The sequence below is a fragment of the Protopterus annectens genome, chromosome 15.part0 (genome assembly GCF_019279795.1).
Source record: "Protopterus annectens isolate FY-2018-M chromosome 15.part0, PAN1.0, whole genome shotgun sequence".
Lineage (NCBI taxonomy): Eukaryota > Metazoa > Chordata > Ceratodontiformes > Protopteridae > Protopterus > Protopterus annectens.
The window spans coordinates 239,182,206-239,205,502 of record NC_056749.1 but is presented as its reverse complement, the minus strand read 5'-3'; the positions used below and the strand labels follow the sequence as shown (position 1 = coordinate 239,205,502).

Below are 23,297 nucleotides of genomic sequence, written 5' to 3'. Positions count from 1 at the left end.
ATAGTGTGGTGGCATACATTTCTGAGTATTCAGTGGAGTTAACTGGCAAAGTTTTAAATCCCACCAAACCCAATGTATCACTTTGGAGTAGGTAGTTTGTCTTAAAGAAATTTCTAAAGGTACCTCGGGCAGAACGGATCTCTGGTTTCAGTTTTATATGGTTGGACCTAACAAGTGAAGATGCTCCCATAGTAGTAAGGACAAGATCCAAGATGTTACTCCCCCTAGTGGATACTATGAAAAAGTGTTAAACCAAGTAAGGCTATGAGATATCAACAGGCTTCATCCTGTAGTCCAGAGTTTGGTTTTCTTAATTTCTATCTGCAAATTTTGTGACTGAGCAAGTCAATTAACTAGACAATAGTCTGAAAAGGGACACTTGCGTCAAATGACCTTGCCTAGTTAATGTAAAATAACTTTTTCCTGATGCACTCAGCAAAAAAGGAACAAAACAAAGTCAGTGACAGTTTAGCTTTGTTATGTACAAGGAAAAAGAAAAGAATGCTTATTTCAGCTTCTTAAGGAAAATACTTCCTTCAATGGTTATGCAATAAAACACAAAGTAACCGTGCATAGATCTGGCATGGTTCATCTGAATGGGACTTTCTGTCTGTGTATTCATAGGCTCACAGCTAAACACTAAGCTAGCTGCCCTTGCAGACCATTTTAAGCCTAGCCAATTTCCTTTTGGTACTTGAAATAACCCATCACAGTCAATAATTATACATTACCCTTAATGAGGATATCTGGGATGATACCGTAGATAATTTGAGGGGATCTAGGCATGGGATAAAGCATTTTGGAGCTGCCTCTGACCATTAATTGTAGAAGGGCAAACCTGGGGTAAATTTTCTATTTCCCATCCACATATCTAAGTTGTGCTTTAATATTGACAGGGATGAATTTTGTTATGTGGATGGGTAGTCTGTTCCTTAGCAGAAGTATGCTCTGCAAGACATAACCTCCCAACCATTCTGTTGATGATGCAGAAGAGGTTTAGATCTCTAGATCAAATATTTCAGATGCCATTTGATTTGTTAATGTGCAGTAAATCCAGTAGTGATGGGTCAGAAGATGCCTTGTATGCCAGACACAAGTCACCTCTTAACAGTCTGTATAATACCAACTATAATGACAGGGCATTGAGTCGGTCCATGAGTAATATGTTGTTTAGGCCTTCTAGTAAGGTATCTCTTTGGGCCCACGGAAGAGTTTATGTTCAGTTGCAGTAACGGGTAATGAAGAGTTTTAGACAAAGTCTCTGAAAACATTTTCTTTTTTAGTACTTTGCGGTCAGGACAAACTTAAAATATATCCCTGGAGTCTTCTGACCATTTGTAGATGAATTACTTTCTCTCCACTTTTGAAAAGCAATTTTACTAAGTAACCATTTCAACACACAGTTCAGCTCTCCAATATAAAAGGTAAGCACAAAACACCAAACCAGAAGTCCACCTTTCAAAAAGTAGAAACATCGTTTATTAAAATACAAAGCTTTCGAGTAAAACTTCTTCAGTGTAAGAAAGATAAAAAATGCAGCAAAAGCTCACATTATATAAAGAAAGCACAGCCAATCATTTCACATCATTAATTAACAATTAAAAACAAAAAACATTTAAAGCGCCCCATCTTAAAACAATGCCTTCATAGCAAATAGCAGGCAGCCTATCAAATCTTATCATACTTAAATACTGTTACTACTATTAAGCCCTGGAGAACAGTCTGCCCTAAAAAGTTAATCCATTTGCATTCAGCAATCTCTGTTCTATTTATTAGATATCCACCATTCTTATTAGGTATAACAACTTGTAAAATCCTAAACGTAAAGCTATGTTGTGGCCCATAAGTGACTATATGATTAGCCAAAACATTAGTAGCCACAGCCCTATGAATATCAGACATATGAGCACTTATCCTTTCCTTCAACTTTTTATTTGTCTTTCCAATATAAAAACATTGGCATTGAGCACAGTTAGCATAGTAAATCATATTTTCTGTGCTGCAAGTGCCAAATGTTTTAAACTCAAATTTCTTGGAGCTAATAGGGTGAACAGTAAACTGATCTACATTAATATCTTTACAATCGGTACACTTATGACAAGGGATGGTGCCAGATTTCCTAACTCTGTTAATTATGGTTGTCTTAGTCATACCTTTATAGCATAAATACTGCTTAAGATTCTTTTCTCTCTTATATACAAATCATGGTCTTGCACCAACCACATCACTAACCTCTTGATTAGATGTCAATATTGCCCATTTCTTTCTACTAATGTGCTGTATTGTTTGTGTGTGCCTATTAAACTTCATCATATAGTTAGTCCTACCTGTACACCTTTCTCTAGCCTCATTTACTTGATTACTTACAGTGTTCTCTCATCCCAGATAAATATGGGACACTTTAAATGTTTTTTGTTTTTTAATTGTTGTTAATTAATGATGTGAAATAATTGGCTGTGCTTTCTTTGTGTAACGTGAGCTTTTGCTGCATTTTTTTTTGTTTCTTACACTGAAGAAGGGTTTACTCGAAAACTTTGTATTTTAATAAACAACATTTCTACTTTTTGAACGGGGGACACAGGTTGACAGCAACCTCTCCTTTGATAATCACATTGCCACTATAGTCAGAAAGTCCTTCTATATGGCACATCTCATTACAAAAAGTTTCTCATCCAGGAAGAAAAAGGTCATAATCCCTCTCTACTCGTCCCTCATTAGACCTATTATAAAATACAATGCCCCATTTGGTATGTACCTCACTAGATACCTACAACAACTGGAAAGGTCACAAAAAAAAACTCACTAAGAGGATCTTGGGCCTTGGACACATGCAGTATATGGACAGACTCAAAAAACTCCAGCTATACTCTGTCTCTTATCACCTACTTAGAGGTGATCTCTGCTTGACCTACAAAGCCATGTCTGACCCAGAGCTGCTAGATATGTTACACCTAAAGAAATCCCAATCCCTGTGTCACATGCTCCAGGGACCTAAACCTTATTACCACAATAAACAGAACATGCTGGAGGGACAGGTTCCTAAACCACAGACTTCCCATACCCTGGAACAAATTTCTCATTCATGTCAAGCAGAGCACTTCACTTGCCCTCTTTAAGAGAAATCTTGACGAGTGGATGGGCAATAGGAAGTTCACCCCAGGGATCACTTCAGTGGCTTTGCTTGACAGGGGCATTGGGCAGCATGATGCCAGGGAATCTTCTCGGGTCAGGCTTATATAGGCTTCAGGGCCATTAGCCTAGTAGACACCTATGAACCTATACACCTGTGAACCTATGAACTTCTGGTTTGGTGTTTTTTGCTTTGCAATTTTTTACTTTGAAGTCCGTCAGCTACTTGGGAAGTCTGTTTTGGATGATATAAAAGTTAAGCAAACTGTAGGTAGCCACAGCACCAACAAAAGTTATATATTTCCATACCGCATAAAAACTAGTAGCAGCCACCATCTGCTCAAACTCGTTCTTTTCTAACTCCATTCTGTCACACCCCATTTTAGAGCCCTCTGAGCATGCCCAGTTTCTAGTGTCTAAAACACCAGCATTAGCTTTTTCATGGGCAAACCCAGTTTGTCAGAGAAGTCCAAAGAACTAACAAGCCAGGGCTGAATTGATTACCTTTAGCTACCAGTCCTTTAGCTATGTCACATTATTTGAAAAAAATATATATACACACGTGTGTGTGTGTGTGTGTGTGTGTGTGTGTGTGTGTGTGTGTGTGTGTGTGTGTGTGGTGATGATTTACTGACACCACATATTTGGTGCTCAGTGTGCTTAGCGCCTGCTTTTATACACTTATTTTTCTGTTTTTTGGAGTTACCAAATTACCAATACTTGGTTCCAGCTTCTGTTTGCTAATAGACAAAAGAATTACAAGTTCATCATTTCAATGCTGCAATTTTGTTTTTTTTTTTCTGGCTGACCTAACAGTGACTGCAATCTCTTGTCTGCTAGTATGTGTGTTCTCTGTTCTTGTGCTGACCAGCTGTATATCCTCTGCAACAATGTTGCAGGCCACTTCCTTGCCTGCCTGTTATGTCATGGCATTGCTTGTCAGTATCTGTGGGCTTCCCCAATTTGATTTTTGGTGATGCATATATAGAGAGGAGAGTTTATTTTTACTGAGTTTGCGCCTTAAGAAGTATTAAAGGTACTACAGGATAACTCTTTTTCTGCACAAATCAGTATCCACTGGAGTTGTTTGTATTATTTGTGAACTCTGAATGGGTTATAACATAAGTATTAGACATTCAAAATCAAGCAACTGTCATGTGTCAGAAAAGTCATCAGGCCCATACTTATTAAAGCTTCTACCGAAAAAAATTTCAGTTAGCAAAGAATCAGACTGCTTGACTTATTTGGACATGTTAACATAGTTTGTCACTGAAAATGCTGGGCATATTTTTATTCTGTTCTTGTGTTCTGGATGAAGAGTGATGGAACATCAGTTTCTATAAAGAACTGTTTCCTTTGACTGGATTTCTTGCATGTTATCATTTTGACAAAATGCAGTTAATTCTAATGCCCATTTCTGCAACACATTTGCATTTATATTATGTTTCATTATTTTTGGAGCTACATTTTGTCTCTCTTGCAGCTGAACAACAGCTGCTCCTGCTGTTACTTCTTCAGTCGCTAGGCTTACAAAACTTTCCTACCATTCCCAGACTTGCTCCAACAACATTCAGGGCAATGTCATACTAATACTTCTTACTCCCTGACAATGACCACACCCGGTAACAGCTTGAGGGCGAGACATGGTATGGGCATTAGTACTAGATGATCCCTCACTTCCCCAAGGGGCTGTCATCAGGATGCTTCCCCACCCAGAGGCAATATGACATGGTTGTTTTCCTGGTCTGCACCAGGGGAAATTACACCACATAAGTGTGCCCCATGTGTACACACTTCTTTCCTCCCTCCTCCAGCCTACTGTCCTTGGCATCTAAGACGCTATTCACCCAGGTCACTTTGGCCATAGTCAGATATGCAGGCCATGTTTTACTATTTTCAGTTTCTCATCTTTTATTAATTTATATTACAGTGCCTTCATTAGCACTGCAAAGCGCTTAGGATTAAGTAAACATGAATGGACTTCACAACATGGCATCCAAAAAGATGTCAGAAATCCTGGATTCTGAAGTCTGTGTTATTGGCTCAGTGTCACCAGAAGGGTTCTGGAAGATACTTGTTGCAAAATACACAGTACTATGCACAACATAGCCTGCACTGGGATGACCTAACCAGATCATCTGTGGGCCTCACTGATTTGATTTTTGGTGATGCATATATAGAGAGGAGAGTTTATTTTTACTGAGTTTGTGCCTTAAGAAGTATTAAAAGTACTACAGAATAACTCTTTCTGCACAAATCAGTATCCACTGGAGTGGATACACATCTTAGTATGGAACATATCTGCATATGTCGCAAACTTTGGCTAATGTCAAAAAATCTTCCCTATACCTATTTATAGTATCCTAATCTTTGAGATCCTGGGGAGTGGCTTGTGGTTTCATCTGCTTACCATGTTATACAACTTTGTTGTCTTTTTGTGTTGCTAGTCCAGATGCCTTTGAGCACTTTCTGCCAATTCTGCATGCATCATTATAGCTATGAAGTCAAATGTTCACTCTCCAGTGTGCTGAATTTACAGGTGTAATCTTCTTATATAGCTATCCTTTTATTACAGGAAGGCATTTCAAGAACTTGGTAGTATGCTTTATTATGGTAATGCATACCGACTTCTGATTACAGTACTCAGTTGCATGTCTTGTGAATCATATTTCATATGTATCCTTAGCTGCTGACTGCAGTGGCATTATACTTAGCTGCACTTCTTTTCCGAATCCCTCTCTTGGTCTCCTTTACCTTAGTATGAATGAGACATATAGATACCTTAAGCTCATTACGGGCCAGAATTTTTAAATGTATACAGTAGGCTTTCATGCTGCTACCCTTCAACTCCACCCCTTAAGCACTAAGAACATAACTTTATGTGCATACACATGCACACACACACACAGACACACGCATGTGTATAAGCACATGCTCTATGTTTTTGTCTGTTTTCTATACGTAAAATATATGTTTTGTTATTCTCACAGCACTATTGCATAACCTGTTCCAAAGAGGGGGCATTCTCTGAGCACATATCTGTCGCTCCAGCATGTTTTGTTTGAGTCGCTTATTTAGCTTAGATCAGGTGACCCTCAAGCTGTTAGACTTGCAGATGTGTAGCAGCTCCATCAGGGCTGGATTTGTGAGTGCCTTGTAGGTCAGGCATAGGTCACCCCTTAATAATTGGTAGGAGACAGAGTAAAGGGATAGGGCTTAGTCTGTCTGCATAGTTCATGTTGTTTACACCCTGTATTTTCTTTGTAAGAGACTTCTGAGGTCACTCCAGCTGTTGTAGGTGCCTAGTCCAGTTCATTAAAAATAGCTCACTGTACTCAATTACTGGTCTAATGAGGAGCGAGTACAGCGGGACTATAATTTCTTTGAATCTGAATGCCATACCTTTACTTATAAGTTGTGCCACATAAAAAGATGTCCTCACCACTGTGGACACACAGCGGTCAAAGTTCAGGTGACGATATATCTACGTACCTAGATCCCTCACCTCTGTGACACTCTAGTCTAAGGGGCATGCTATTGGTATGTAATTTGTAATTTGCAGTGGTATTTGACTTCCCAAAGGATACGACCATGAATTTTTTTGCATTTAGTTTTAGGCCATTGTTCTGGCTCCAATCATTTGTCTGATCTAGACCCTCCTGAATGATAGCTACATTGTTGGGGAATTTATTAATCGCCCCCACCTTGAAGTCATTGGCAAACTTTGTCATCTAGAGGCCTTCCACATTTGCCTTGACTTCAGAGAAGTATATTCCAAACAGGAGTAGTCCCAGTACTGAGCCCTGTGGCACACCACTAGTAACTGGCTTCTTGCTAGATCTGGATTCACCTACTTTAACCACGTAGCCTTTCCATGAGCCAATTGGCTATCCATCTAGTGACATAGGGATTTATGTCCAGTTTTGTGAGATTATTTTATAATACCCGAGTAGAGAATTGTGTCAAATGCCTTAGCCAGGTTGAGGTAGGAAATATGTACTGTTTTACCCTTATACATTACCTTAGTGACATTTTAAAAGCAATCCACCAGGTTCATTAAGCATGGCCTGCCCTTGACAAAGCTCCAGCATTTGGAGGTCTCCTATGTCATTATTTATCAGATCCATGATTAGTCTTTCCATGGCCTTACATATAAGACTAGTCAAACTTATGGGTCTGTAATTTCCCAGATCAGTAGATGGTCCCCCTTTATGCAAAGGGGTCATTGTTGCTGCCCTCCACTCCACTGGGACAAAGCCTGTCTGGAGGCTATGGCTAAACAGAGATCCTGATGGGCCTGATAAGTCTTGACTTAAGCTGTTTAAAGCTAAATACACAACATCAATGATTCCTGAAAATATACCAGGTTGTCTCTTAGAGTGCAGTGGCAACCTGTTCTTTGGTGATAATTGGAAGTGGAGTGGTGGAGGGAATTTCTTGGGGGAGAACTGGGGGTGATGGGGAGATGAAATCTGAGGTGAATTTGTCAGCTAGCAGATTTGCCACATCTTCCAGCTGAGTATAAATTACACCATCTACAACTAATTTTGTACATTGTTGGGTGTTGCCCTTAAGATTGCATGCATAACTGAAAAATGTATGGTTATCCTTCGCTTTAGAGGCTATTTTTACCTGAAAGACTACTTTCAGAGATTTGACTAGTACCCTAATTAGCTTGTTTAGACTAATGAGGGACTTATTTCTCCTTTGTGCACATTCCCACTTACTTCTTGACAAGATTTTCTTTCTTTTGTTGTACAATGTATTAATACTAGGAGTCCACCAGGGTGGCTCATTTTTGCAGTTTGACCTGTGTTTATTTTGATCTGGCACTGTTGTTTTTGTGCAGTTATTTATACGGTCATACAGGGCTTTTGTGTATGCCTTGCATAGGTTTCTGGATTTGGGGGAGCTTGGAAACTAGCTATGCCACCCCTTAATGTGGAGGAATTTACTTTAGAGATATTCTTAAAGATTTTGGGGTTATGTGGGGTAACTAGTTTTACCTTTATTTCAAGGGAGACTGCTTTGTGATCTGATCATACTAGTGAGGACATAACACTAGTTACAAATGAAAAATCTGTTTTCTACTAGATAGATTTCCATTTTGTTTATGAAGATCAACAAAATAATCAATTATAATACTTGAAACTGGAACCAAGCACATCTCTAAGCTGGTTAAATGATTCCACTCAGAACATAATTAGTATACCATGATTTACTCAGGGCATGCCTCATTGTACATGTTTTCATGGAGAAGTAGCTCATAAGGTTCGCCTGAGGTAGCCGTGGCAAGCAGGCACAGATCTGGGATGTCAGTGTAATTATGTCAAGTGATATTTAACACGCATCTTTTGTGGGAGGTATAAATAATCTCTTTAGCCCCAACTTCCTGAAAGAACTCTAGAAAGCAGGCACTAATCTGAAATGTTGTTGTAATTTGGTTAGATCAGGTGATGTCTAACACTCGTCTTTTGCAGGAGGTATAAGCTCTATGGACCCATCTTCCTGTAGAACCTCTTGCTCAATTATCAGTCTTAGAACAACTACCACCCTGATTCTTCTAGGGATGCTGTTGGGAGTATGTCTCCATGAAAACAGGGTATATGCTGAGTACTCACAGGAAACCCCACACAGACGCTGGTAAAATATACAAACGCCATAAAAGCATTAACTGGAAATCAGATTTAGACCTGGGACTTTTGACCTGTGACGCAGAAACATTAACTTCTCTGCAAATGTGATATTCTGACAGCAGTCTCCTGTCTACCTTGTGGGGCTTTTCCTGACTACTGACCTTTCTCTATATGTGCTTGAGTGATGTGTCTATCATAGTTCCTCCTTCACACCATCTCCTTACCAATACAGCACGTGCATTTTGTCTATTATTGTACAATGTATCCCTTGCTTCACATTTACATTATGATGTCCTCCTAATTGCATTTTGAAAGGTGTAGGCCATTGTTATTGCACAATCTGAAAGTGACCAATAGCAAATTGCTCTTATGCAAGTGAGCATCAGTTGAATTCCATCTGACAGGAAGTTCATTTTGGTAGAAATAAACCTTATACTTGGCTGTTTCTTTTGACATATTTTACTTGTAAAGCTTTTACAGACTGAACAATTTAGCCATTTGTTCTGTAAAGTATTAATTTATCATATTTTTTCTTAATAAAATCAGGTATGATCCAAAAACAGACACTTGGACAACAGTAGCGCCACTAAGTGTTCCTCGTGATGCAGTTGGGGTGTGCCTTCTTGGAGACAAGCTATACGCTGTAGGCGGGTATGATGGACAGACCTATCTGAACTTGGTTGAATCATATGATGTCCAGAATAATGAATGGACAGAGGTAAGGCAAAAGTGAAATCTGTATTTTCATAAATTATTTCGATATTTCAGAGTATTGGAGAATTATATCTTCAAGTAGGTAACTGTTTGAAATGTTGGGACCCACTAGAGCAAGTCCTGAAATACCGATACTGAATGGCCAAAAGATCGGACTTTCATATACTAAGTCCGAGATGTCATTTCTCAGAATATTCCCTTTTCTCTGAAGTTTGGCGCTCTTGGGGGTTGGTACACAGAAGTTTGGGGTGTGGGAGTGCAAGGGGCTTACCCTCTTTGTTTCAGCTGTTGGCACACATTTCAAGTGCCAACATTTCAGGAGGGAGCCGTTCAAGTATTTAAGAGGTGTACATGTCAATAACAATCAGAAGTTCAGGATGCAATGAAATTCTTCAATAATGACAGTTGTGATATGATGCTTTAATAGCCAGCTCCATATTTATACAGTACATACTCCTTCAATGCCAGTAAGTATGTGGTCAAAAGTATGAATAGCAGCTACAGTTAGACCACTCATTATTTCATCTCTCTTGATAAACTTTGACATGGCACTGTCTTTAGTTTGTAATAAATTCTGGGCTGGATTTTACAAGAGAAGATAACATCTCAACAGAAAATGTACCCTACTAATAGACAGAGGAAGCTCCTAAATGCTTTATCCCATACAGTGGTCCCCTCAAACTATCTGTGGCATGATCCAGTTAATATATAATTATTGATCATGAGATGGGTAAGGCAAGTCTGTATGAGATAGGTTCATTCAAACACAAAAATAGGAAATTGGCCAAGTTTAAAATGGCCCACAAGGCAGCTGGCCTAGTACTTGGTCTATAAACTTATTGGTTATAACACTACCTGCTGTACTGAGGTTTTATGCAATAATTTATTGGACTTGTATACAACAGATTTCCTCAATAAGATTTTTTTTTGTAAGATAATAACATATTTAAATGTTTTCAAGCCATCCCCCGGTTCAAGAAAAAATCATGGATTGAAAAGCATCATGGAAAGGTTCACATTGGTTTGCCATGGAACTGTCCTAAGCTGGACCTTACGTTCTATCCTGTTATTGTCCTTGAAGATCTTGTTGATGTCTGTTTTAAATACACTGCAAAAGATTACTTTGGTTATACCATTTCATGTTAGCAATGTACTATAAATGTTTGAAATGATTTTGGTAATATAAACTGAAGTGTAGAAGAAATAATTTTGGCAGCCACCCATTCTGACAGTTTGTTTCTGGGACTTTACTAGCCTTATTTCCTGTACACTGTTTTGTATAACTGCCGTTCGAATATCTGCAGAGCTTCAGACACTGCTGCTTTTCAGACAACTTGTTGCATGGGTGCAGTACAGCTTTCCCGAGTCTGAAGTAATACTGCCTTCCATCCTTCATGAAGCAAACCCTTCCGTTACACATTTTTATCTCCTTTCGGCTTTTATCATGAGAGTTTTGAATGGAGCTTTGAATTCATGCTTTTCACTAACATCATTGTCTCAATTATCTTCTTTTTTTCTCTCTTACATTTTTCAGTGAGTTCTTGAGAAATGTTGTGTGTGCATCTTGTAAGAGGGTCTTAAAGCAGCTGCATTGTTTTTTCCACTTCTTTCTCAGAAACTGCAAGCCTTTTCCATTTGTTAGTGCATGATCCTACTTAGATAACTGTAAAATCCAGGCAGATTTTGTGTAAGAACCTATTGAAAAGAATAGTAATGTTTCAATGGTCTTTTTTTCAAAGTGCTGTAATACATAAGCTGTTACAACAGTTGTCTCCTGTCTTCCTTGAGGGACATTCTAAATACCGACTTTTTCTGTATCTGTGTTTGAGAGATCTGCAGAGACTCAGGCACTGCTTTTCAGAAAACCTGTTCTCTGGGTGCAGACCTTTGTTCTACCACTAGAATATTCTTAAAATGCTTCAGCTCATAATACATCATACTAAACTTTATCCAATAGGTACTAAACTGCATTTCAAGCCACTGAGCTCAATGTTACCACCTCAGAGATTCCTACACCTCTTACCTGCAAGTATTGTATGCATAACAAATGTGCCTGGTACAAGGCCTGAGTCTCTTTAGCACCATGATATTTATCTCACCATTACCTGTTTTTTCCTCTCTTCCCTACATTCCTGCTCACTGTACCTAAAGTAGTTTCTTACTCAAATGACTGCAGCTGCTGGTGCTGTGGTAGCGTTGTCGCCTCACAGCAAAGACGTTGTCCCGTTCGATTCTCAGCTAGAGCATCTTCTGTGGAGACATGCGTGAATGGGCATACCTTCGTTAAAGTTTGTGCGTTAGGGCCAGCAACTCCGCACGTAAAAATCAACTGCCAATCATTAGCGGACCGGAGTTCCGCTGTGGCGACCCCTAACCGGGAAAAGCCGAAAGACACAATCTAGCTATCAGCATCGATTTGTAATTATCAGGTAATTGGTTTGACACTGGATGTATTCTCACTCCTGAGATACCAAAAAATGGTTACCACAAGTTGCCTACCTCATAAGTAAGGATCACATCATCCTGCTGGTGTGATCTGCAGTCTGACTACTTACAGTCTTACCTTTTGAATGGCCTATGCTCAGCCATGCTGCTGGCAGTCAGCAGTGGCACAGATTCAGTCATTTAAAGATGAGACACTTGCTTGTTATTATTATACTGAATGCCTGAAACACTGAAAACAACATAAAAAAGAGAAGACCTGGACACTTGGCATAATACAACTTTTTGGCCTCACTTTTTGCAACAACAAAGTTCCCAGGCACCCACAGCCTAGACAATTGTAGAAGACACACATTTACACCCACAATTCCTAAATATTCACTTTTTGACAAGCATACACAGCCACCAAAAGGGTGATAAAGGTTACCTTAGAAAAGATCTAAATTAGCCAACAAGATGACCTGCATTTGCAGCAGTGTCAAATTAAAATAAAACAAAAGCTCAAAATATAGCTTATAATATTTTGGAAATTATGTCAGAATTTATGATGCAGCAGAGGAGCTATTGGGGTTGGTGTTTCAGGTGCATGAAAGAGATATTTGATGAACTGCTTAACATCTCAAGACTTATTTCTACTGTTTCTGCACATTGCTCTCTAGTTCCATGGTCCAGCATCCTAAGGCTAAGGTCTTTTTTCAGCAGTGTTGGGCCACATGGACTGTCTTAAAAAGGGGACAGAGCTTATGAAGAGCCTTATCTGAGATGGTGCTGAACTCCACAGGCAAGCTGTTGTACACTTTGACCTTGAATTATTAGAAGGTGCTCGGACAGAGTCAGCTGCTTTTAAAAGTGTGCATAATTAAGTAAATTAAAGCTGACATTTTATATTCCACAAACTGCATGCACATTTAAACACTTTTGAGTAAGGACATAGTCTGTGCTATAAAAGGATGGAGCTGTGATGGAAAAATATGCAGTTGATCTTGCATATGTGTGGGGAAAATACTACTGATCGTATTGATGCCAATGACTGACCTGCTTGCCCTTATCCCCGCAATAAATCCAACAAATCCTCAGTTCTAAATAAAGCATAAATTGTCTTCCGTGTTATGCCCATGAGTCAAGGTAATTAAAACTCAGTCCAGGCTGACTGTGGCAATAAATATACCAACTATGTTGAATTATAATACACAGAAAACTTGAGACTTGGTGACGGCACATATAACCCACAAGGACATTGCTTTGGGGTAAAATTGCTAGTGTGCAACTGATCTTTGTTTTCCTAAATTTTATGTTACCTATAATACATCTAACTGCAACTTAAAATTGTGTCTGAATGTAAAATTATTGCTTTTGTAAAGGGCGTTTCTGTAATGAAAGGTGAAAAGGAGAAACCCATGATGCAATGTACTTGCCTGTGGCCTGAGATACAGCATATGAAGTTTTTGTCATTAATTTGAGTAAAAGAGTGGGAACTCATGATGCAATATATCTGTCCTTCTGCTCCATGGGAGGTTTCTGTCTTCCCTGAGCTCGCCTTAGGACACCCGCATTACTCTTTGACAGGTGTTCCACCTCAGTCAAACTCTCCAATTGACACTGTCCTTGCAGCGGGTCGCACCCAGGCACTTGCAGCCAGAAGCAAAAGTCCCAGTGGGGTTCACCCCCCTGCCTCACAAGGTAAGTGAAAAAATGATAAAAGTAGTGGTATTGCACCTGCAGCTGAGGCCTCCCACTAATTCTACACCTTTCATGTCTCTTCACAGTGTCAGACTAGAGTCAAGCTCAGCAGGGTCTTTTACCCCACTGATACTAGCATATGAAGGATTCTGCATTAATTTGTGTAAGAAATAAACTGCTTTAATTAAGTAGATAAAGACATGTGGCTGTGTATGTCCAGTAAGTAATATTCTTTTTGTGTTCTTTTGATTGCTGTTCTACAAATAGACCAGTTCTAACATTTTTTAATAGGATTACTATTATTCCTTACCAGATCTGCATAACACTTACCCTTAGAACTATGTTGACCAGTTTGTTTAGTCTTCTCTCCCTGAGGATTACTTTTACACTATCGCACTGGAGCAGTGCTAACAGCTAGCTGCCTCTGTCTCTTTATGATCTTTTGCTTGGTGGATCTGATATATTGTCCCTTGCATAGAATATCATGTTTGCTTATATTTTATAACCTGCTTTGTAATGATTTAAAATGATTCCTTTAATATAGTACATGAGCTTGTGCTGTATACTGCAACTATTGCATGTCGCTGATCCCGTTTTGTCAGATTTTTTGAAGTATTGGCTTTCACTTTATTTACATGTATGTGTATACAAGTATGTGCTTCCTGCACTAAACACAAATGATGTAGCACAACTAATGTAACATACATCAAGCCCAGTATAACTCAAAAACAGAAAAAAAAGTTTTCTGTATGGAGCAAACCATCCTACACCCCACACACTCCCTGACTTACACACAACTCCACAGTCACACTAGGGTAAAAGAAAACACTGAAATTTAGGGTTATGATTTGTACACATTAGTAAGGTGGACCCACTGCTCCATCTTGCTAATGAATACTAACCTTAATCCTAACAATGCACCTGACCCTGCCTCCGGTCCATACCTTCCACTACAAGTATTCAAACAAATTACAACAGAAGTTAGTGATCAATCATAAAAGGAAACTGATTTTTTTTCATCAGTTGGGTGTGTGTTTCAAGTAGATTTAGTTGCAGTCACTAATTTTCAACACTGTGTACTTGCTTATTAGTGGTTTATTAGACATACACTCATATGTGCAATATCTATGTCCATATATCTCATATATATATATATATATATATATATATATATATATATATATATATATATATATATAATGTAATATTACACACACACCATGCCTCTCAAGTGTAACTCATTATGAGGAACGTACCTCATTTGGGATCTAAAAAGTTCATGTTCCTCAAAGTTCCACATTGACAGAGTCTGTCACACATTCAGTGGTAGGAATTTTTTTTAAGTGAAATCCATAATAAATAGAAATTAATCATATTAAATTCATTAAAGGATCTTCTTTATAAGTAAAACCAACATATTTTAACCATCCTATGACCTTCCTATTTGAAGTTGTTAGTAAGCAATTAGTATGTGTTCCACATTATGAAGGCGAGTGTTCCTCATTTTGGAGATGGAAGGTTGAGAGCTATGACACACACACGTAAAACTGTCCCATGGATAACCAAAGAAACTTTAACTATCATGTGCCTCTGTGGCAAAGCATGGAAACAGTACCAGAAAAATAAAAACCCCCTACCACCCTGAATGAATATAAAACTACTAATCAGCAAAGCAAAAAAAACTTATTGTATCCAACCGTAAATCCTTCTCCACAATTCAAAACAAGATCAATCCCAAATATTTCTGGAATGGAATCACCACCCTCCTCAATCCTGGCAAAGAAAGACAACCCTTGCCCTGACCCAAATGACTCTGACATGTCCCTAGCCAGCCAGTTTAACTCCTTTATTGATTCTATAGCCAAAATAACTACCTCCTTCCCTCAATTCCACTTCCACCTATCTCTTCCTCCACAAACACTATCACCTCTCAACCCCACCTCCAACCCCACCTCCTTTACTATCAAACCCATTCCCATCTCCACCATAAAAACTCCTTCAGAAACTGAAACCATGCTCAAATGCCCCTGATGACCTTTCGTCCTACTTCCTCAAAATGGCTGCTGATGCCAGTGCCTTTCCCATCTCCATTCTAATAAACTGGTCTATCCAAGAAAGCTATGTACCCCTACTCTGGAAAAAAGGCCTTTATCATACCCCTTCATAAAGGGTACAACAACAATGACATTCCCAATTTTTGGTCAATCACCATCTTATCACCTTATCTCAAAAGTTCTTGAAAAAATGTATCCACCTTCAACTCTTACCCTACCTCATAGACAACCACCTCCTTACCCCCACACAACATGGATTCAGACCTAGCCACAAGTACCGCTACCACTCTCCTTTCCTTCCTCAAAACCATCAGTAAAGTCCAGGACTCCAGCTGCTTAGTGTCTACCCTGCTTCTGGACTTATCTAAGGCTGTTGATACTATCTCCCATAACCTTCTCCTATCCAAGCTCTCTAATTTAAACTGATCCCACTCTTCCATCAACTGGTTTTCTAGTTACCTGTCCAACCAACAAGCTGTCAAATAGAAAGAAGCCACCACCTCCTTCCTTAATACTCCCACAGGCATACCCAGGGTTTTATATTGGGTCCCCTACTGTTCAACATTTTCATAAATGACTTCCACTAGAACATTCCTAATGCTAAACTTATTCAATATGCAGAGGACTCCTTTCATCTCCACTCTCTTCAAACTAACTCAGGATACTATCTCTTATACCAAACGCTGGATGTCAGATAACCACCTATCACTCAACGCATCAAAAAATAAAATAATAATGTTATTTTCCCCCTCAAAAAATACTACTATAGACAAGAACTCCTTCTCCATTATTAGTCAAAACAATACCTCTCTCGAGGTAGCATCCCATGCAAAGCTTCTAGGAGTCCTCATTGATGAACAGTTAAAATTCGATACCCACCTACTAATATAAAGAAAACCCACCAGAAACTCGGCATGCTGTATCGCCACAACCACTACATCTCTCCCAATACTAAGCTTGTAATCTCTATCACATACCTCATTCCTTCTCTTCTATATGGTGGCCCACTTCTTATTAACCTTCAATCTTATGTAAAAACTAAACTATCCTCCTGCTACAACAAAAATTCTAAGTCCGCTACTGGCCACAAATCCTCCTCTCACCACTGCAATGCCCTACACAAACTAAATTGGCTTGAACTACCCAACCATCTTACCTATATTCAGTTTACTCATGCCCATAAACTCATCTTCAGTCCTTCTCTCTGCCCCCATCCCTTGCCTCCTCTTTCAAAATGCATCTACCCAATAGACATCTAAGATCCAATAACTAGAATTTGCTTGAACTGCACAAGCCTGCTCAACCACCTGGCAAACACCTACTATCCTTTTCCCTTGCTTGCCTCTGGAACTCCTGCCACCACTCATTCGTACTACCTATAACCTCCCTACCTTTACAACCCTTCTTCATTCTCATCTCAGAACCCTCTGACTTACCTTTTTACTTCCCTCATTTCTTGCAATCCTTTACCTCTCTCTTGTCCTGTCTTTCATCATGCTGAGCTCAACGGATACTACGGATACCACCTTTCTTTTTCTCATCTTACTCCTACTTTTTTTTTCTTACTGTTCCACCTTTCCTTCATTCAACAATTAACACTTTCCATCCCCTATCATTCCTTTAACTTTTCTGAGGTTTCCTGTAAAATTCTTTGCCAACTCTTTAATATTTCCAATGTATAACAAATCTAACAGTATTATGCACCAATCTAACAGTAAAACGGATCAATGTTTTTTGATTTTTATATACATGTATTTGGCCGAGCATTTTTTTTCCAAAAACCAACCTCCGTGCAGGAACGCTAGCTGTCCGAAGCGACAGCTACCCTCTAATTCAGTTCGTATGCAATGTTCAACCAGTTCTATTCAAAAGAAAGTTACAATACACCAAAACCAGGTTTCCAGCAATACGGAACATGAAACGTTACTACGGCTTCTGCTTAGCAGTAAACTTGTCAGTGCATCCAGTTTGTTGAATAAAAACAATAGCTCCAACTTTCCATATAAAAGGGAACGTTCTTTATTCACAGCAATTCCATATCAGTAAGCGCTTTCACCCTGAAAAGGGCTTCCTCAGACTGTACAATTAATTACAAAAGGCACAGCCTTTATATACCTTTAGTAATCAAGTAAATTAACACTGATTACCCAATTATACAAATCAACTTACATTATTAAACATCTAATACCCTTTATTCATTTTATTAAATAAGAATATTTAAAACCTAAACATGCTCATAGGGAATAGACATACAACTATAAAAGTTGTATATCTAAAGTTAATTCACGTTTAACCTACAAGCTTTAAAAACGTTAAAACCTCTCTTCTCCTTAATAAAATCAGTCATTCTACTGGTAGTAAATTTTCATGCCAGTAGATGGTGCTAATACCCAGTTTTTCATATTCATTTCAATAAATTATTTAAAACAAATAACGAATGCACCTATAGCCTACTGAGCAGAATTAAAAGAAATTCTTGTCATACTAACCCCTATGGTAACACATTACACACATTTCATATTGGAAGTTGATAAGAGGTTTTCTAGGATTAACTCTGTCTTACTTGGCACAAACTAGTCTCAGTTAATTCCAGTATTACTTAAAAACACATCGTTTAATAACTAAAGTGCATCAGTACATTAATTTTTCATATGGAGAGTTCCCTCTTTATATTTCATATTAAATTAATAATAAAATTGATAAGAGCTTTTTTAAAATTAATTCTGTCTTGTTTAGAACAAACTAATCACGATTTAGTCCAGTGTTGCTCTAAGAGCTCACCATTTAGTGACTAAAGTGTCTCAGTGCATTAATTTTCTTACTAGAAGTACCCTCCTGCTCTGTCTTTACTCTTAATGTTATCATAAACTTAATGACATTATGCATCATATATTATCTGGGGTATCTCAGTGCTTTAGCCTTCTTTTTTTCAAAAAAGGTTGTATACCCACTTTATCATTCAAGCCAGGAAATTGGTCTGACCTACATCTTATGATCCATTTAGATTCCTGTTCCAGTGTATAATTCTCAATATCCCCTCCTCTAATGGTCTTAGTTATCGCTTGCATAACAAAAAAACTGAAAGTATGTGTACTACCCCTCATTTTGTTGCGTTTAGCCAATGCGTTTCTCTCATCTCCTATTCTTACACCATACATATGTTCTCTTATACGTTCCCTAAGTTGTCTATTAGTGGAAACCTGGTTTTGGTGTATTGTAACTTTCTTTTGAATAGAACTGGTTGAACATTGCATACGAACTGAATTAGAGGGTAGCTGTCGCTTCGGACAGCTAGCGTTCCTGCACGGAGGTTGGTTTTTGAATTTACGTATTTCTTAACAGGAACGCGCTCTCTAGTGGAACGCTTACGCTGTTGTGTTGTCGAGCATTTTTTTTCTTTAACTGTATTTTTTACTTCAACTGTAAATTGTTATTCATTGTGAATGTATTGTCTATATCTTATACTGTTGTCATGGAGCTTTTCTCCCCAGGACTCCACTGAAAATGGGCTCTTCTTGGCCCAATGAACTATCCCGGTAAATAAACTGTAAAATAAAATAAAATATACATTATATATATATATATATATATATATATATATAAAAAATCGAACAACCACTTACTAGAACTTCATAACGTCAAGACCACTTTAGAGAAATGGCAAATTATTGACCACCTGGAACATCACAATATCATTCCAGGAAACTAGGTCTCTGGGTCACTACGGTGAAAAAATAAACCTAAAACAAATCAAACCCACCCATGTGGGGGAGGCTTTGCCTCCCACACTCCCCCTAACTAAATATACCAACTCTGAGATCACACTTTAGCAGAGAAAAGAGCAAAGTTCACCATGGTGGCCCAGTGGTTAGTTTCATGGAGTGAAATTGCAATGTTCTGGGTATTTGATAATATGCCATTTCGCTAAAGTGGTCTCAACATTATGAAGTTAGAGTGTTTTTTCAATTATATAAAGTAGATATATATATATATATATATATATATACATATATATATATATATATGTATATATATATATATATATATACACACACACACACACTAAGAAATGAACTTCGCGACAATAACAGCATTCAAAGAATAGTAAATCACACCAACTCTTGTAGCACTTTAGCCAAAGCTTTTACACTAAAGTACTACGAGAGCTGTTGGTGTGATTTACTATTCTTTGAATGCTGTTATTGTCACAAAGTTCATTTCTTAGTTTAAATTTCTTCTCTTAGTTCATTTTTTTGTGTGGTTAATTTTAGTTGTGTGTGTAATGTATATATATATATATATATATATATATATATATATATATGTGTGTGTGTGTGTGTGTACATATAGATATACATATGCACACACACACACACACACACACACACACACACACACTATAAATATGGAATACATCATTTTTTGTCTTATGTTTATATTGGGCACTTCATAAAAAGTCATGTTTTGTAAAACTGCACTGCAGCATAATTTAGATCTGTATCGTTTGGAATCTCAGTTTCTGATCTATCATTAGTGTGTATACTGTTTTAACATGCTATTTCTTTAAAGTTAATTAGACCCAGTAATTTTAGCTTTATTTTTTTAAATTTCTGAAATGACTTTTTGTGATAAGATGTAACTTGTAGTGTTGAGTTTTAGGACAAAAGTACTTGTTTTAGAGGTTTGCTTCATGGCATGGGGGGGGGGGGGTAAAGCCCCGACTGAAACCCAGATGATGCTTGATCAAAAAGAGACCCTGGCAATTAATCAGGCAGTGATGAAAGGTTGAAGTGAAGTGACAGTGCTGGCAGTCCAGTCATGGGAAAAGGACAGTTGTCCTCCAGCCCATTGAAATTCATGCACACCACACTTTTTACTTAAAGAAAGCTTTATATAAAGCATTACAATAAAACCAGGAAAAGGTGAGTGATACCAAACTGGGACAGCATCTAATGAGCAGTACAGGCAAAACAATAAAACTGAGATAGAAATAGGTGATTCAGTAAGGATGCGAGGTTGCTATTTAATGCAGGGAGTTTTTTACGGTTGCAAAAGATGTGGAGTCTTAGGGGGACATCAAAAAAATAAGAAACTTCAGAGAAATATTGGAACCCAGAGATTACTAATTTTGTGAGGAAGGACAGTGTGTGTCTGAAGAAGAGGTGATAAAAGGAGGCTATAAGTAGGATGAGGTATGAAAATGTAGAAGGGAACAAGACAGAAAACTAGGGAACATAGGCCAAGCCTATCCAAATGGGGTGAAAAGGAGTAGGGTGAAGGGAGGGAGAGGGAGATGCACATGGAGAAACAAATGCAAGGTGGAAGGAGAAGAACAGTGACAACTGATAAAGAAGAGAGCCAAAGTGTTCCATACAGAATCCAGCAGCTCAAGAAACAGTAAGAAGGCAGGGTAGGATATTCAGCCAGACCGAAGACACAAAGGGTGAGAATGGCAGATCAGTAGACAGACAACAAGAAGGAAGGAAAAAGGATCAGGTGCCATACAGGGAGATAAAAAAAAGAATAGAGAATGGGGGGGGGATCTGGGACTGCAGAACATAAGACTGAAAGATTGGTGTCAGGAATGATAGTGTTATGGAGGAGAATATGGGTGAAAATAGCTACAATGAGCAGGAAAGAAAATATTTTGGTGACAAGAGACTGATTTGAGAAGACATTCATGAGGTTGGCAAGATTAATAGGACAGACTAAGTTACAGTGAAACCAATCTCGGGGCTCATGAAAGTACTCTAAGTCTATACATTGGATCGAGATGGAAGTTGGATGGGGATGTCAGAGGGAGAAGAATTCAGACAGTAAACAGATGGAAAACTGAATACAGAATAAAGAAGGAAAATGGAAGGGACTTCCAAGGTGGCTGCACATTGAGTAATAAGTCTAGCTATCCCAGTGTGAAAACAGAAACTCAGCAGAGAAAGCCAGTGGACTTATATTTCTGGATAAATTTCAGTAACTGGATAGTAAGTGCACTGCCTGGATGCCAGGAAAAATAAGTACAGAGGACCTGAAAGAAAATCAGGTACTAAAGGTGAGGAAAAAAATGATTGGGAAGAGTTCTGCAGCTGTTCAGCAAAAAGCAGTGCAAGCTCCAGACATGACTTTCAGTAACCTAGGGGAAAGTATAAGAAAACTGCACACAGACCTGATTAAAATAAGTGAACACTGATCAAGTTTATCCACTCAAATACCAAAAGGCTGGAAAAAATGGAAGAAGCTTAAAACAGATTTTCATATGAGGTGATAAAACTACAAAAATCAGAGGCTGAAATGAAGAAAAGACTGTCTGAATATGAGACTGCTCAAGAAGAGATGTTTCAAAAAATAATAGAATTAGCGGACAGAGCATGTAGGGAAAACATAAGATTTTCTGCTGTACCAGAGAAGCTAGAAGGAACAGACTGTATTAATTTTATGAAAGCACACTTAGGCAACTGGACTGGTATTCCACAGCATGAGTTGTTAATTGAAATGGTACATTGTGTGTATGCTCCAAACCTGGCTATGAGAAAACAACTTGACCTTTAATAGTAAAGATGCAATCTTACCAGCAGAAGGAGTTGATTCTGACAAAACTGTGACAGAATGACAAAGTACTAAAAGTGGGAGACAGCAGAATGTGGATAATGATTACTCGCTGTACACTATGCAGAAGAGGAGTGAATGTATTCCACTCTCCAGGGAATATTGAGAAGCAGGCATGAGATTCAAAATGTTGTACCCAGCTATCTTCAAAATATTATTCCCTGGAGGGACAACATTTTTTGATGCAGTACATGCTAAGCAGGAAATACAAAAGTCTGTTCAATAAAAAGCGAGTTGTGAAACAGGAGATTCTGCTTCTTTTTTTCCTGACAATAAAGATCACAGAGAGACTTTGCCAGTGAAGCCATTACCAAGGTTTCAGTGGAGAATGCTTAAGAGAAAGGAAAAATCACAAGAGTTGACAAGAAGAATTGAGAGCTCATTGGAAATGAAGCAGAGACAGGATTTTGGAGATGGAGAGGAACAGGAATCAAACCATAAAACCAGTAACTTGAAAATTGACAAATGTGGGATTACAAAACAATAATTATATTTGTGATACAGGACAGAACAAGAAACTCTGGAAATATTGGATTTTTTCGACATTGTTAAACATGTAGTGTATCTAAAGCATATGCCCTAGTTCATGTCATTACTGTTCAGAAAAATACTTAGAAGGGAGAAGGAGGGAGAAAGTTAACTAAGTAAATTTTTTTCCTTAAAAGTAATATTTTATAGGGCATGATTTTCTTTGCATATTATAAAGTAAAGTTTTCTCAGTTATTTTAAGTGTATTTTGGAATACAAATGTAAACAGGTGCTCCTGTTTTTTTTTTCTCTCCCTTCTCTCTTTCTCCTTGTTCAGTTTTAAAAAAACGTAGACACTTCAGTGTAAAAAACGCAAATCCGAACTAGCAAAACTGAAACAAGAAAAGAAAATGAGCAGGCAATGGAATATCCAACTGTTTATTGTATGTCAGTTCAGTGTAAAAAAAAGAAGAAATGTGTGGTCAGCAGAGCACGACAAAAAAAAAAGATGTACTTTTTCTCATGTTTGCATAGGGGAATCACTGGATTAAGGTCATTAGCTTGAATTGGT

At 38.2% G+C, this 23,297-nt stretch overlaps 1 protein-coding gene across 1 annotated transcript in view; it reads left to right on the top strand.

Annotated features, from left to right (window-relative positions):
* The window catches only part of KLHL4 (kelch like family member 4), a 1,295,922-nt gene that overhangs the window by 1,229,901 nt on the left and 42,724 nt on the right, over positions 1 to 23,297 (top strand). The window contains exon 10 of the mRNA XM_044056990.1: positions 9,312 to 9,483. Within this exon, the coding sequence (XP_043912925.1) occupies positions 9,312 to 9,483 (172 nt within the window). The remainder of the gene's footprint in view (positions 1 to 9,311; positions 9,484 to 23,297) is intronic.